Source organism: Hemicordylus capensis, chromosome 1 (genome assembly GCF_027244095.1).
Source record: "Hemicordylus capensis ecotype Gifberg chromosome 1, rHemCap1.1.pri, whole genome shotgun sequence".
NCBI lineage: Eukaryota > Metazoa > Chordata > Lepidosauria > Squamata > Cordylidae > Hemicordylus > Hemicordylus capensis.
The window spans coordinates 220087307-220101769 of NC_069657.1; the positions used below are offsets into that span (position 1 = coordinate 220087307).

Here is a 14463-nt window from a genome sequence, read left to right on the forward strand (position 1 = left end):
CCTCCTCCCCACACCCAAATGCATTTCAGAATAGGGGTGTCCCTATTTAAAACCGCCAGCTAGGGAGAGAAAGGGGCAACAAAAGGTGCACAATCGCACACGCACTAACCCCTCTTCTTCCGGTCCTTCTCCTGCCACTCACTGCTGGTCACGGATTCGCCGCCGCCAGCCAGCCACCCTGGGCTGAGACACAGCAGGGCGGCCGCACGAGGCACACAGGCAACCGGGGTAGTTCAACAACGATGGAGGGGCAGAAGTGAGGAGACAACACTATTTGTGTCGCTCAACTCACCCCCAAGCAGAGACAAAATCAACCGAAAACTATAAAAAGAAAAAAAAAACCGATGGCAGCCGCCAGGTGGGTAGGCTACTGTGTGCGGCTGCAGCTGTGGGAGAGGAGGTGGAAAGTGAAGGGGAGCAGAGAGAGAAAAGACTAAGAGAGAGAGAAAAGAGAGGGGGGGCAGGGACAAAGAGAAAGAGAGGAGAGAGAGAGAAAAGAAAGAGAGAGAGAGGAGAAAGAGAGATGATAGAGAGAAAGAGGAGAAAGGAGAAGCGCAGCGCAGCAGGGAGGGGGGATTCAGGTGTGGGGGGAGGACACAGCAGTAGCAGCGGTCCAAAGAGGTGGGGGGAGCAGAGAGGGTGTGTGTGGTTGGGGGCTAGTGTGTGGCAGGGGGCCTGGGGTAAGTGGAGAGAGTCGGGGGCAAGGAGGAAAAGAGGTGGGGTGGGGGGAGCAGAGAGGGTGTGTGTGGTTGGGGCTAGTGTGTGGCAGGGGGCCTGGGGTAAGTGGAGAGAGTCGGGGGCAAGGAGAAAAAGAGGTGGGGTGGGGGGAGCAGAGAGGGTGTGTGTGGTTGGGGCTAGTGTGTGGCAGGGGGCCTGGGGTAAGTGGAGAGAGTCGGGGGCAAGGAGGAAAAGAGGTGGGGTGGGGGGAGCAGAGAGGCTGTGTGTGGTTGGGGGCTAGTGTGTGGCAGGGGGCCTGGGGTAAGTGGAGAGAGTCGGGGGCAAGGAGAAAAAGAGGTGGGGTGGGGGGAGCAGAGAGGGTGTGTGTGGTTGGGGCTAGTGTGTGGCAGGGGGCCTGGGGTAAGTGGAGAGAGTCAGGGGCAAGGAGGAAAAGAGGTGGGGTGGGGGGAGCAGAGAGGGTGTGTGTGGTTGGGGGCTAGTGTGTGGCAGGGGGCCTGGGGTGAGTGGAGAGAGTCAGGGGCAAGGAGAAAAAGAGGTGGGGTGGGGGGAGCAGAGAGGGTGTGTGTGGTTGGGGGCTAGTGTGTGGCAGAGGGGTGTTGGGGGGAAGGGGAGGGGGCAACAACAAACAGCAAAGGAGAAACTGGAACAACTCGGGCAGCAGCAGCGATTAGGCTGGATGGGGTGGTTGGGGGAGGAGCTGGGCCTGGGCTAGGGTAGGGTCTGGGAGGAGGGAGGGTGGGGGGGGCAGGCAGGGGGGGGAGGAGGAGGAGGAGGGTAGCAAAATATATAAAGCAATATATATCAAGAGAACACAAGCCAGAAGTTTAAAAAAAAAATTAAAAGAAAGACTATAACCAGCAGAAAAAACTTGGGGGTGGGGGTGTGGGGAGGGGGAACCAAACACAGACTCTGAGGGGGGCCACTAAGTGAACAGAGACAATGAAACCACAATTGCTGCAAATTAATAATAGCAAATGAATAAGTGGAACCAAGCAAAGAAAACTGGACTCGGTTTGGCAGCAGCAAACTTGGGAGAAGGCTGGATGGGGTGGGGTTGGGGTGGGGTGTGGTTGGACTTGGAGGGGCAAGTTTGGAGCAGGGAACCAAAACTGATTATATGGGACAACAAGAAACAACAACAGAATCCTCTGGGGGTGGGGGGGAGGGATTCAGGGAACCAACTCGCAGGGCAGCAGCAGTCAGCAGAAACAAACAAAATGGTACAATTTAAGCAAAACCAGCAAGCAATATATAACTGAAACCAATGGAATGCAATGTGAAAATCAAAAAGTTGGACAACAACAAGGCAGGACAAAGAGCAATAATTAATGGAAGAAGATTTAAAGCAATGAGGATGCAGTGGGTGGGAGTGGGGGAGGGGGAGGGTAGGCCCAAAGGATGAGAAGGGAAAGGGGGGGGAGGGGGGGGAGAAAAGCAGACAGACAAGGAACAGGGAAAATTGGGGGAAATTAAGAAGAAAGTAAAGTGAAGTAACACACAGTATACAGACAAGAGAAGAGACAGACAGAGAGAGGAGACACACAGAGAGTCACAAAGGGCTGGTGGACAAAGGATTAGACAGAGCACACACAGAGAGACACAGGACACAGTCAGGACTCACAGAGACACCAGAGCAGCCAGCAAAGGGCAAGCAGGTCTCAGAGATGATCCCACAACTGCAGCCAAGAGAAGTTTCCAGAGAAGAGGCTTGGGTTTATATAGGTTTGAAATTCCCTCCTTTGGGAGCCCCCACCTTTGCACTCCCCCCACGGCCAACAGGGTGCCAGCTCTCAACAGTGCAACAGCCAAGCAGCCTACCAGACCAAAGGACTCATTCTGGCCAATCAAGGATCAATAGCGCAGCCAATACAATGCCTGGAAATAGCATCACAAAATGGATGCAAGGAGGAGCAAAAGTTTCGGGAAGGAGACACAAAATGGAGGACACACTTGGAACTTTAAAGAGACACTCCAGAGACTCAATTTCGTTCCCGAACCGGTTCGGGAAACCCGAGCCGGTTCGGTACCGAACCGGCTCGAATTCGGTCCGGCTCGGTCCCCGGGAGGGCCCGATTCGGTCCGGGATCGAGCCGCCGGATCCGGACCGGTTCGGACGAACCGGTCCGGATCCGAACCGAACCGCACATCCCTACTGTCCATCATTTATTTGTTTATTAAAAGATTTAATATACCTCCCAATTCACAGACTCAGGGTGGTGAACAAAACAAGAACATCATCTGAGAATTTTTTTAAAAAAAGATTTAAAGCGCAAACACTTGGTGGGAAAGAAATGTCTTCAATAAGGTTTTAAAGGCTGAAAGGGAGGAGGGAGACCAAATCAGGGGGCAGGAGAAAAGAATTCCAAAGTGAAGGGCAACAGAGAAAGCCCTTCCATGGGTCCTGGTACTATGGACCTCTCTGAGACGAGGGACCGAAAGAAGGGCAACCTGAGAAGATCTCACAGGATGGGACAAGACTAGCTGGGAGAAGCAGTCCTGAAGGTAAACAAGTGCTAAGCCCTGAAAGGTTTTAAAAGTAAGAACCAGCAATTTGAATTGGACCCAGAAGCAAATAGGCAACTCCTTGGTATACATTCCAACTGTGCTTCTAGTATTGTGGTTTTAAATAGGTTCCATGCTTTCTGGAGTGATTTGGCCCTCCTGACTTTCCCTTTCAACTTCCTTCTTATCAGTCCCCCCATTTTTGAGAAGTTTCCTCTTCTGAAGTCCAACGCAACTGTGTTGGACTTCCTTGTCAATTATGCACTTGCATATATGCTGAATTCTGTTTGGCCTACGGCTGCAATAAAAGAACTAACTAACTAGCTGAATTGGATCATACTATGGTCACTGCTACCCAATAGTCCTGCAACTCTGACATCTCGCACCAGGTCCTGGGCACCACTCAGGATTAAATCCAAGGTCACCATTTCTCTGGTTGATTCCATGAATAACTGTTCTAAGGCACAGTCATTTAGCATGTCTAGTAATTTGGCCTCGCTTTCATTACCTGAATGTGAATTTACCCTGTCTTTGTGTGGGTAATTGAAGTCAACCATTATTACTGCTCGGTCTCACTTGGATGCCTCTCTTGTTTCGCCAACTCCAGGTCACTCTCCGCGCTTTGATCTGGAAGGTGATAGCATGTCTCTAGTAAAATTTCCTTTCAGTCCTCGTAATGTTACCCATAATGATTTTGTGGAGGACTCTGGTCCACCTATGTTTTCTAGCTGATTGGAATCTATGCCTTCTTTCATATACAGCACCACTCCTCCCCTTCCTGTCCCTTCTATAGAGTTTTATCCAGGAATAATGGTGTCCCACTGGTTCTCACCATTCCACCAGGTTTCTGTTACACACACTATATCTACGTTTTCATTAGTAACCCAGTACTCCAGCTCACCCATGTTGGCTTGGAGGTTTCTGGCATTGGTATATAGACACCTATATGCCAAGTCCCTCACCTGGTGTGGGTGGGTGTTAGACCCCCTTACCATCACTTGACCTATTTGGCAAGCTGTCATGTGTTTCTTTTTGCTCAATTCCTGGATCTACTCTGTCTCCTTCTGTTTTATCCGAAACTTGTTCACTTTCACACCTTGGGGGATTTTGCTGACTGGAGCAGATACCACCCAGTTCATGCCGGCAATCCCCCAGGCATTTTTAAAAAGCTGCTCTGCGACCTTCTTGACTTTAAGTGCTAGCAACCCAGTTCCATCGTGGTTCAAATGGAGCCTGTTGCTTTTTCACAGGCCTTGCTTTACCCAAAGGTATCCCAGTGCCTAATGAATCTAAGTTCCTCTTCCCGGCACCACCCGTCTCATCCACACATCTCAGCTCTGCCTGTCTTGCTGTCCCTGTGTGTAGAACAGGTAGCAATTCAGAGAATGCTACCCTGGGGGTCCTGGATTTCAGTATGCTACCTAGCAGCCTAAATTTGGCTTCCAGATCCTCCTGACTGCATTTCCAAACATCGTTGGTCCCAACGTGCATCACAACAGTGGACTCCTCCCTAGCACTGCCTAACAGTGAGAAGAGGAGATCTGGTCTTGTGAGAGCAAGCATGACTTGTTCTCTTAATTAAGCAGGGTCCACCCTGGTTGCATATGAATGGGAGACTTGATATGTGAGCACTGTAAGATATTCCCTTCAGGGGATGGAGCTGCTCTAGGAAGAGCAGAAGGTTTCAAATTCCCTCCCTGGCATCATCTCCAAGATAGGGCTGAGAGAGATTCCTGCCTGCAATCTTGGAGAAGCCCCTGCCAGTCTGTGAAGACAATACTGTGCTAGATAGACCAATAGTCTGACTCAGTATATAAATAGAGAAGGAGCCTTTCTCCACTGTGCTGGCCTTTGAACATAAAAAGCTAGAGCCCTCCGGACAGCTAAACAATGCAACATGTGTTCTGCCGGGGAGGATGGATCCTTAAAGAACACAGGCAAGTTAACAGGTTGGGGGAACGATGAAAGGCAGAGACAACTCTAGGGAGAAATTGGACATCAGGCCTGAACACCACCTTATCTGGTGAAATTGAATATATGGCTGATCAGACCTAAGCTCTGAGTTCACTTACTCGTCTGGCTGAAGTAATGGCCACCAAAAAGGCTACCTTCCATGTGAACAGATGAGGTTTGATTACAGCCATGGGTTCAAAGGGTGGGAGTAAAAGGCCGGCCAATACCACTGCCAAATCCCATGCCAGGGTCATAACAGGATCATCTGGCAGAGAAACGTTTCACCAAGGTGTGTTTAAACCAAGAACCCCCAGGACCAGGGCAGAACACTACAATGGCTGCTAAATGCACCCGAAGGGAGGACAACTTTAGGCCAGACATTTTAAAATGCAACAGGTAAGTACAAATATTTTGAACAGTCAATTTAGACAAGTCAAAGTTTTGTCAAGTGGTGAAAGTCAGAAAATGAGTTCACTTATGACCATATGATTTTCTAGTCGAAGGTTTACTGGCTAGTGGCTACAATCAGGACCTCCGTAAGTTCTGCAGGGAATTCTGTGAGGCACCTTTTAATGTGGTGATTCTCTTTATTTATCGGGGGAGAGTAACTGGCCCTATCCACCCCCAGCACAATACCTCCAGTGACTGTTGCTGGTGTCTATCTTTTTTTTCTTTTTAGATTGTGAGCCCTTTGGGGACAGGGATCCATCTTATTTATTTATTATTTCTCTGTGTAAACCGCTCTGAGCCATTTTTGGAAGGGCGGTATAGAAATCAATCAATCAATCAATCAAATAAATAAATCTTCTATGCAATGAAATGCAAGGACTGAATTTCTGGGTGTAACCACCGACCCTTCAGCTGGGACAGGAGGTGTGGCTGACAAGGAAGTCAAATGTGTGCTTCCGCCAGGCACATGAGAACCGGAAACCAGGGTCTCTTGGGCCACCATGGTGCTATCAGTATGGCCTGGATGTTTTCTGCCCTCAACCTCTGAAGCACTCTTGGTATGAGCGGAACAGGTGGAAACACATAAATGTGACTGTGTCTCCAGGAACAGGCAATTGCATCTCCTAGGGAGCCCAGTCCCTTTCTGCCCCTGGAACAGTAGAGGGCAGGAACAGTGCCGCAAAAGCATCCAGAGTCGTAGTGCCCCACACTGCAAATATCCCTGGAAGCACGTCTGGGTCTTAACATCCATTTGTGAGAGATCAATCTCATTTGGCTTAGGCCATCTGATAGCACATTCTTTTCTCCTTGAATATGGATCGTGTGCAGTGTTACTGCATGCATGATGCACCAAAGCCACAGGTTGATGGAAAGGCACAAGAGAGCTCTGGAACCCGTGCCTCCTTGCCAATTTATATAAGCCTTGGTTGTAGTGTTGTCTGTTTGGACTGTCACACACATCCCCCAATCATAGGGAGAAACCTTTTCAAGGTGCGAAAGATGGCTAACCGTTCCAGGAAATTGATATGGCGCCTGGCCTCTTCTGTGGTCCAGTGCCCACTGAGACATTGTATTAGTCCATGTGTGCACCCCAACTGAGCTCCTGACGCATCAGTAGTAATTACGACTATTGGAATGGGTTGATGGAAGGGCGCACCGAAAGCAAGATGTTCTACTTTGGTCCACCATAACACATCTTTGCACACCCTTCAAGGAGGGGTTAGTTGAGTGGGCTGAGAGTCACAAAGAGGGTTGAACATGTCGAGAAACCATCTCTGGAGAACACGCATCCTGAGACATGCATGAGGCAGATCGTAGGTGGTTGCCACCATGTGGCCCAGAAGGCATTGAATGGCACGGGCAGTCTGTGGCCTGCCTAACACAAAGACCTCGACCAGTTTCAGAATAGTCCTTATATGGCCCTCCGGCAGAAAAACCCTTTCCAGATGGGTATTGAACACTAGTCCCACAAATTGAATCCTTCTGACTGGGCACAGTTGGGACCTTTTGAAATTGATTTGTAGGCCTAGCGCTTCCAGAGTGTCTATGGTAAATTGGAGCAAACTTAAAGTGTCCTCTGTGGAACCACCTACAGAGCCAGTCATCCAAATACAGCAATATCTGGATCCCTTGTTCTTGTAGAAAAGCCACCACTGGGGCCAAGCACTTTGTAAAGACCCTGGGGGCCGTTGTCAGCCCAAAGGGCAGAGCCTTGAATTTATAGGAGTTTCCTTCTATCTTGAATCTCAGGAAGCGATGGTGTTGCAGGTGGATTGAGACATGATAATACACATCCTGCAGGTCCAATGACACCGTCCACGTGTCCCGATCTAGGAGCGCTAGGATAGTAGGTATGGAGAGCATATGGAACTTATTGTACACAATGTATTTGTTGAGTTCCCTGAGATCCAATATGGGGCATAGACCCCCATTGGACTTCGGGACTAAAACATAATGGGGATAGAATCCGGGAGTTTTCTCTGTGGTTATTTTTTCTATTGCATCTTTCAAAAGAAGAGCAGAGACCTCCTCTTTGAGAGCCGGGTTGGAAGGTGTGCTCACTATCCCTGAAGAGGGGGGCATTTGAAGGAACTCCAGAGCATAACCTATACGTATAATGGTAAGAACCCACTGGTCCGCAGTCACCTTTTCTCATGCCTTGACAAAGGGGGCCAAGCAAGTCCGAAATTTCCAATGGTCATTGTTTTTTCTGAAAAGTGGGCTGTCTCTGTTTCTGGAAGGAAGGCTTATTGGCCTGGTAGCCAGACTTGAAGTGGGGTTGAAATTTGTTAGGGCGAAAGGAACGCTCTGAAGAAGACTGTTGTGAGGAGGTCTTAGTCTGGGGGTAGATAGACCATCTAAACTGTTTCTGTAGCTTATTCCCAGCAGACAAATAGGACATGGATTTGGCGGTACTTGATAATTTTTGTACCTTTTGCAAGGTTTCATCCATCTGTTCTGCAAATAGGGCTTGCCCCTCAAAGCGAAGGTCTTTAATCCTTGCCCTTGCCTCATAGCTTAACCTAGAACAGTGGTTCTCAATGTGTGGGTCCCCAGATGTTGCTGAACTACAACTCCCAGCATTCCTAGCCCCATTGGCCTTTGGTTGGGAATTATGGGAGTTGTAGTTTAGCAACATCTGGGGACCCACACGTTGAGAACCACTGACCTAGAAGAACGCAGCCACACATGTCTCCTGACGGCGATGGAGGCAGCCATGACCTTAGCTGCACATTCGACTGCATGTCGCACTGAATAAAGTTCCTGCTTAGCTACTTGTATAGCTTCTCACAGGAAGACTTTAACAGGGTCTCGCTTGTTCTGAGGCAAGAGGTCCAAGAAAGGAGTCAACTTTTCCCAAAGGAAATGATTGTATCTTGCATTGTAGGCCAGTAGTTTGCAACCCTCAAATGCATTGCTGATGCGGAATGAAGCCGCCTCCCAAAGAAGTCCAACTTCCTCCTCTCTTTGTCACCAGGAGCAGACGGGTTGTGTTCCCTTGACCTACTAAGGGAAGCCTCCACCACAATAGAGTTTGGAGCTGGATGGTTTTTCAAAAAGGCTGTGTTATTTTCTTGAATTTGCACTCTATAAAAATTCTCCAAGTGCCTATTAGGCTGTGACAAAGTTGCAGGCTTTTTTCAGTGGCTATACAAGACCTCTAAGAGCGCCATGTTAATGGGTAATGAAGCAGGTACTTTGTCTTCTGCATCAATGAGTCCGAACAATGGGTCGAGCTCATCTTTCTGCTGAACATCCAAGCTCACCCCCAATGCAGATGCCATACGAGACACATAGGCAGAATATTGTTTCAGATCTTCATATGGAGAAACCAGCTTAGAGTCCGAAGCAATATCCAATGGGGAATAACTCAATGACATCAGGTCTGACACGAGAGAAGCAGGTTCCCCTTCCTCATCTTCATATTCTTGAGGATCTGCTGGATCCGGATCTGGCTCTGTTATAGGGGTAGTAGGTTCCTCTTGAGGGACATCCAACGGGGCCGATACCAAAACATCTCTGGGGGGTACGGGCGCAGTCTCTTCTCTGGGCAATTGAATAGGACCTTCTGGGGGGTGGATTGTGTGTACGATCCAGCTCCTGCCAATCCTGCAGTGGCAATAGGGATTGAGGTCTGATTTGAGAACAGGAAGGCCTTCGTCGAAAAGAACGGTAGTCTTCCCGAGTCTGTTCATATGAGCTCTCACAGTACCGATGTCCATACCAGAACCTTTCCAACTCCATACGATAATCCAACAGAAGCAGTCCATAAGCACCTTCCTCTCAACGTCAATCACTGTGAAAGGGTGAATCAGGGTCAGCTGCATAGAGAGAGCTCCTTGGGGAATCTCTGTATTGATCCATCTGAAAGCAATCATATCTGTCCTGGTCACTCCCATATCTATACTGCCAGGAATGATCCGCAGTGTCCCAATGCTCTTCTCGATCCCGGGAGAGGGCATGACCAGAGCACTTGAGAGGAGGAGAGTGCCACCGAGGGAGCCAAGATGAGTGGGCACCAAACTTCTCCAGAGAGGAAACTTCATAGTCTGATACACCATAATCGGGGTCATATTCTCTGTCAAGATCACCTTTGTCCAGTTCAGGCATGACAGGTGAATTCTTTCACCGAGGCGAGACATTGTCTTTTGGTACCAACTGTACAACTAGCGCGGCATCAACAGGAGCTTGCAGCACCCCAGACCCCTTATCCAAAGAAATGAGTTTAATCTTTTTCTTCTTGGGCTCATCCGAAGGTGCCAAGGGAAGGGGCTTCGGGGCTTCTTTTTCTTTGGGAGCGGTGGCAGATGCTGACCTGCTGGTAACGGAGGTCCTTGGGGAACCACCACCACCACCTCCTCCTCCTGAGGCTCAGAAGAGACTAGAGAACACGTTGATATGGAAGATGACAGATTTGACACAGGTACCAAGCTCAAAGGTGCAGAGGGGACCATCAACTCAGCCACTTCCAATACCGGTATCGAGGGCGGTACTGAGCTCACCTCAAACTGCAAGGGTGCTGGAGAAGCAGATTCCGGCTGCTCTGTCAAAGCCAAAGAAGCCATTTTCAAAGTACACTTCAATGTCAAAGCTTCCAGAGAATGGAGGTCTAATTCCCACAGGGCTGCGCGCAGGCAAGAAACCCTATTTTTTTGAGCCTTTTTTGTAAGCCCCTGGCAGTGAGAGGAGGTCTCAACAACATGGGATTCCCCTCAACAAAGGAGACACCTGGTATGAGTATTGGGGGAAGAGATCTTAGATCCACAGTGGACACACTTTTTAAAGTTTGTTGTACATAGAAACATGTTGTACATAAAGTTTGTTGTACATCCATAGAAACGTAGGGTCCAAAGACTGCAATGCTCCATCTCATTTGGCAGCAGAGCCTTTCCATAGAAAGGTGGGGGAGGGGTACTGAAAAAAGAAAAACGCCAAGAAAAATATGCAACTACATACACAAACAAACAAATAACAAGACATGAAAGGGGGAGTAGGAGAAACAACAAATAGAAGAATATCACTTTCCTTTCGAATTGCTGCAGAGCCAGCAATCCCACGACGTCTACTGAAGCATGGATGATGAAGACTGAGGGGATGAGGAGAGGCACAGTCACATATAGTGGCTGGGGGCGGGGTTCCCACCAAAAAGCAGGAGATAGAGCTTGTTAGATCCCAACGAGGTCTCTGCGCAGGCACAAAGCCCATCAGTGTAAAAGACAGAGACCATGTTGAAGAACTGCACTTGCTGCTCTTCCATCTTCCACTTATTCTCTCTCAGATTTTGCTGGTGTTACAGTGGGTACCTTTTTGAAGATGGGGCTAGCAAGCAAGGTCACCCTGACTAACACCATGACAGTACAATTGGAGCAGCAGGTATTATCTGTTTTCTCTGAGACCGCATCCTGTTCCATTTAAAAACATCACTGAATTGCTACTCCAGCTGCCAAACTCTTCCTTAAAGGACTAAGGCAGGCTGTGGCATAGCACTACAATGAGAACAGCAGAGCATCTAGATTTTTTTTAAAAAAATCAAGATCTCATTGCTTAATATTTTAAAAGCATAAATGTGAATTAATGGTGCTCAGATCTTACAGAACTTATGTATGTATCACCAATTTTAGATAGAACGCCACAATATATTAAGAAAAGCAGTACTTTTCTGTTTAAGAATTCTAGCAAAATTTTAAATACCACAGAACTAAATACAAAGAGGGCTTTATTCATCATTAAATGGGCAGGGGGCAAACATATAACAAGTACACAAATAGCTGGTTTTGACACAGATGGTTTCCATTCATCCATTATTTGGGGATTTTGTGTTCTGATGCAATATTTTTTGAAGAATTCGAAGTACTACTTCCAACTGGTCAGGTGTCATTTTTAAGATCTGGTCTTCATTGTTCAGCATCTCCAATATTGAGAATGTAGGATTTCTTGGATTCTCGAATGCAGAGGAATTTGTAGAAAGTGGTCTGGATGTCTCTTTAACCAAGAAAGCAGAACTTGGAGAAGTGTATGGTCTGGCTGAATGCGACGCCTGGCTGAGGCCACCTTCTGGAGCCCTCCCTAAATCAAGAAGAGCTCTTTCTATTGCTTTTTCAAGATGCTTAAAAGTTTCAACATCTATATCTTCTGTGCCTCCAGGATTCTAAATATTTAAATAACAAAAGATAAAGTTGCTTTTAGCCTGTAACTGGGTAATGATCAAATTTTAATTAACTTTTCATAATAATCTTTCTTACAACATTTTTCACACTTCAACTCTTAAGAGGATGGTTTGTTGCATTATCACATTTACACTGCTTTTCATCTCTTGGGTATATTATCATATTTTCATCACATCTCTTAATTTACAACTTACAGCAGTGTTACTATTTTTCATATAACAAACAGTTTTGGTTCTTTCCTTATTTTCTTTCTCCACCTTGGGGTTGGGGAGGTGCATTGCTTGGATATTTCGTTACTGACCTGCCTCCTTTCTGAGGACTCTTAGGTCTTTACAAAGGCAATGGTTTTCTTATACAGAGCAGCTTTATCTACTGCATCTACTTAAGCCCTCTTTCTCTCTTCCCAGGAAAAATATTTCCTGTTCTATACTCCTTTTCCTAAGTGTCTTCTCCTCTGCATTTGAAGCAGAGTTTCTCTGTCCTTCCTGCAGGGTTCTCACTACAGCTGCTGCTGCTGCTCTTAATCAACCTCCTGCACTTCCATATTTGTATAAACATAACTTTTAAACACATTTTCAACTGCAAACACATACATATCACCTTTAGAAATACAAAATGACATACAAGGTGCCTGAAGGAAGGAGTGAATTGTACTGAGAAGCTGGAATAGGAGATAATTAATGGAGGAGAATATGGATGTGCAGAATGTTCTGCACTCGGAACACTCTGCCTTGAAATGGGCTGTTTTGAGTGTTCCGAGCTTGGAACAGAATGCCCTTCAAATGTTCAGAGCTTGGAATTGGAACGAGCTCGTTCTGAGCGCCATTTTGGAATCCAAAATGGTGCTCTTCTGGCCTCTGTGCTTGCATGGTAGCCATTTGCATAGTCAGCACCAACAAGCAAATGGCCAACACACGTGTGCAGGGGCCAGAAGAGCACCATTTTGGATTTCAAAATGGCCCTCAGAATGATTTCTGGATGTTTTGAGTGTTCTGGGATCATTTTGTTGGAACAACCAGCTGGGCTGTTTGTTCTGACAGAACATTCTGTGGATTATGCATTCCGTTCCAAGCTCAGAACAGAACACACAATCCATTTCATGCACACCCCTAGAGGAGAAAGCATAGTGCTGAGAAAAAGAGGGCCCAAAGATGCATTCATCTTCTATAAACAGGTGTTTGGAGGATGTGTAGTGGGATGATTCAGATGAACAGACTCTTCCTCCTATCCAATAAATAGATATGCCAAGAGCACATCAGGATGACCCCTGCTAACTGAGCAAAGAATCACCTTTTAATATTGTGATTCACTTATATTTAGCAGGGGGAGAGCAACTGTCCCTATCCAACCCCAGCACAGTGAATGAAAATGGCTGGAGTAACAGTTATAATGCTGATCCATGGGAACCTGATAAAGATCATGAAGGATGAAAAAGAGAAGAAGCTGAGGGGCTAGGAAAATAAACAGAAGGTAGAACTTTTATCAATGGAAAGTAAGGAGGAAAATGAGGAGCCCGGGATCAAGACCGACACTGATGATGAGGGGAGTGATAATGAATAACGATCATGGGTCCAGTTATATGATTCTCTTGACGACAGCAAATGAAAATAGCTGGCGTAACAGTGATAATGTGGATTCATGGGATAAAGATTGTGAAGATAATGATATGAGTCTGCACAATGCTTATAAGGACTCCACCTATGTGATTCACCTTCCCAAGGTTCATGTCTCTGATGCAGAGAAACCTGTGAAAGATCTGAGTGAGGGAATAGTCCTCTTCAAAACCAGGGCAATGGGCCACACTACTCTTCATGGCTAGGGCAGTGGGTGATAGTGGTGTCCAAACTGGCTGCTGCCAAGATCTAATGCAGCTATACATTCTAATCTGCCCACCATCTGGAAAAGGTGGGAGGGGCTTGTCCATGCATCTCTCCTTCCCTTCCTTCTGAGGGGCTCTTGGCTCTGCTAAAAAGGTGCAGGTCAGGGTATGGGCAGGGAGAGAGGGTAAAGAGAAGAAATAGTCAAGAAATGGAAATAAAGCTAGAAAGGTAAAGGTGAGCTATCAGTGCTAAGTTCTGTAGAGCTCAGTCTAGTTTCTGCAACTTAGTCACAAGGCGGGGCAGATCTGGGAAGCAGGCAGCCATCCTGCAGCAGAAGAAACCATCAGCAAACTGGCCTGCTTCCTCCTGTGTGGGAGGGCCAACCCCAAAGCATGTCCTCCCATCCACTTTACATCAAGGCCACTATCTAATCAGTCCTTGTGACAGTCATACCTATGTATCCACATGTATGCTGCAGCAGTGTTGGCTACTCAACTGGGAGCTAGTTTGACCTGGGACCATGGAAGGATAGAAAAAGTGAATGGATACACTGCATGCAATGACAGCTTTAAAGAACAATCTCCAGCTTTCTTTACTTGGCCATGCCCTGTTACACCAGCTGCCTCAGAGGGCAAACCACCAGTAAGCACTGAGTTTTATTGGGCATTAACTAACCAGTTGGCATGAAACGCTTTAGGCCAAGGGTGTCCAGTTGCAGCCCTCCAGCTGGTTTTGGCTGACAACTCCCATCATCCCCAGTCACAGTGGCCAGTAGCCAGAGTTGATGGGAGCTGCAGGCCAAAAACAGCTGGAGGGCTGCAGCTGGACACCCCTGCTTTAGGCAGTACAGGAACCCTTACTGTGAAGTATGCCATTTTTCTCCAGGTTTTAAA

At 47.3% G+C, this 14463-nt stretch overlaps 1 protein-coding gene across 12 annotated transcripts in view; it reads right to left on the reverse strand.

Moving 5' to 3' along the window:
- Nucleotides 1-11282: 11282 nt before the first annotated feature.
- The window catches only part of C2CD6 (C2 calcium dependent domain containing 6), a 56637-nt gene continuing 53456 nt past the window's right edge, over nucleotides 11283-14463 (reverse strand). For 11 of the 12 annotated variants that reach the window (XM_053287518.1, XM_053287517.1, XM_053287516.1 and 8 more), the window contains one exon: nucleotides 11283-11731. In XM_053287518.1, the coding sequence (XP_053143493.1) occupies nucleotides 11378-11731 (354 nt within the window). In that variant the 3' untranslated portion in view covers nucleotides 11283-11377. Of the gene's footprint in view, nucleotides 11732-14023; nucleotides 14083-14463 lie in introns of all 12 variants that reach the window. The other variant, XM_053287520.1, reaches the window with a different exon arrangement.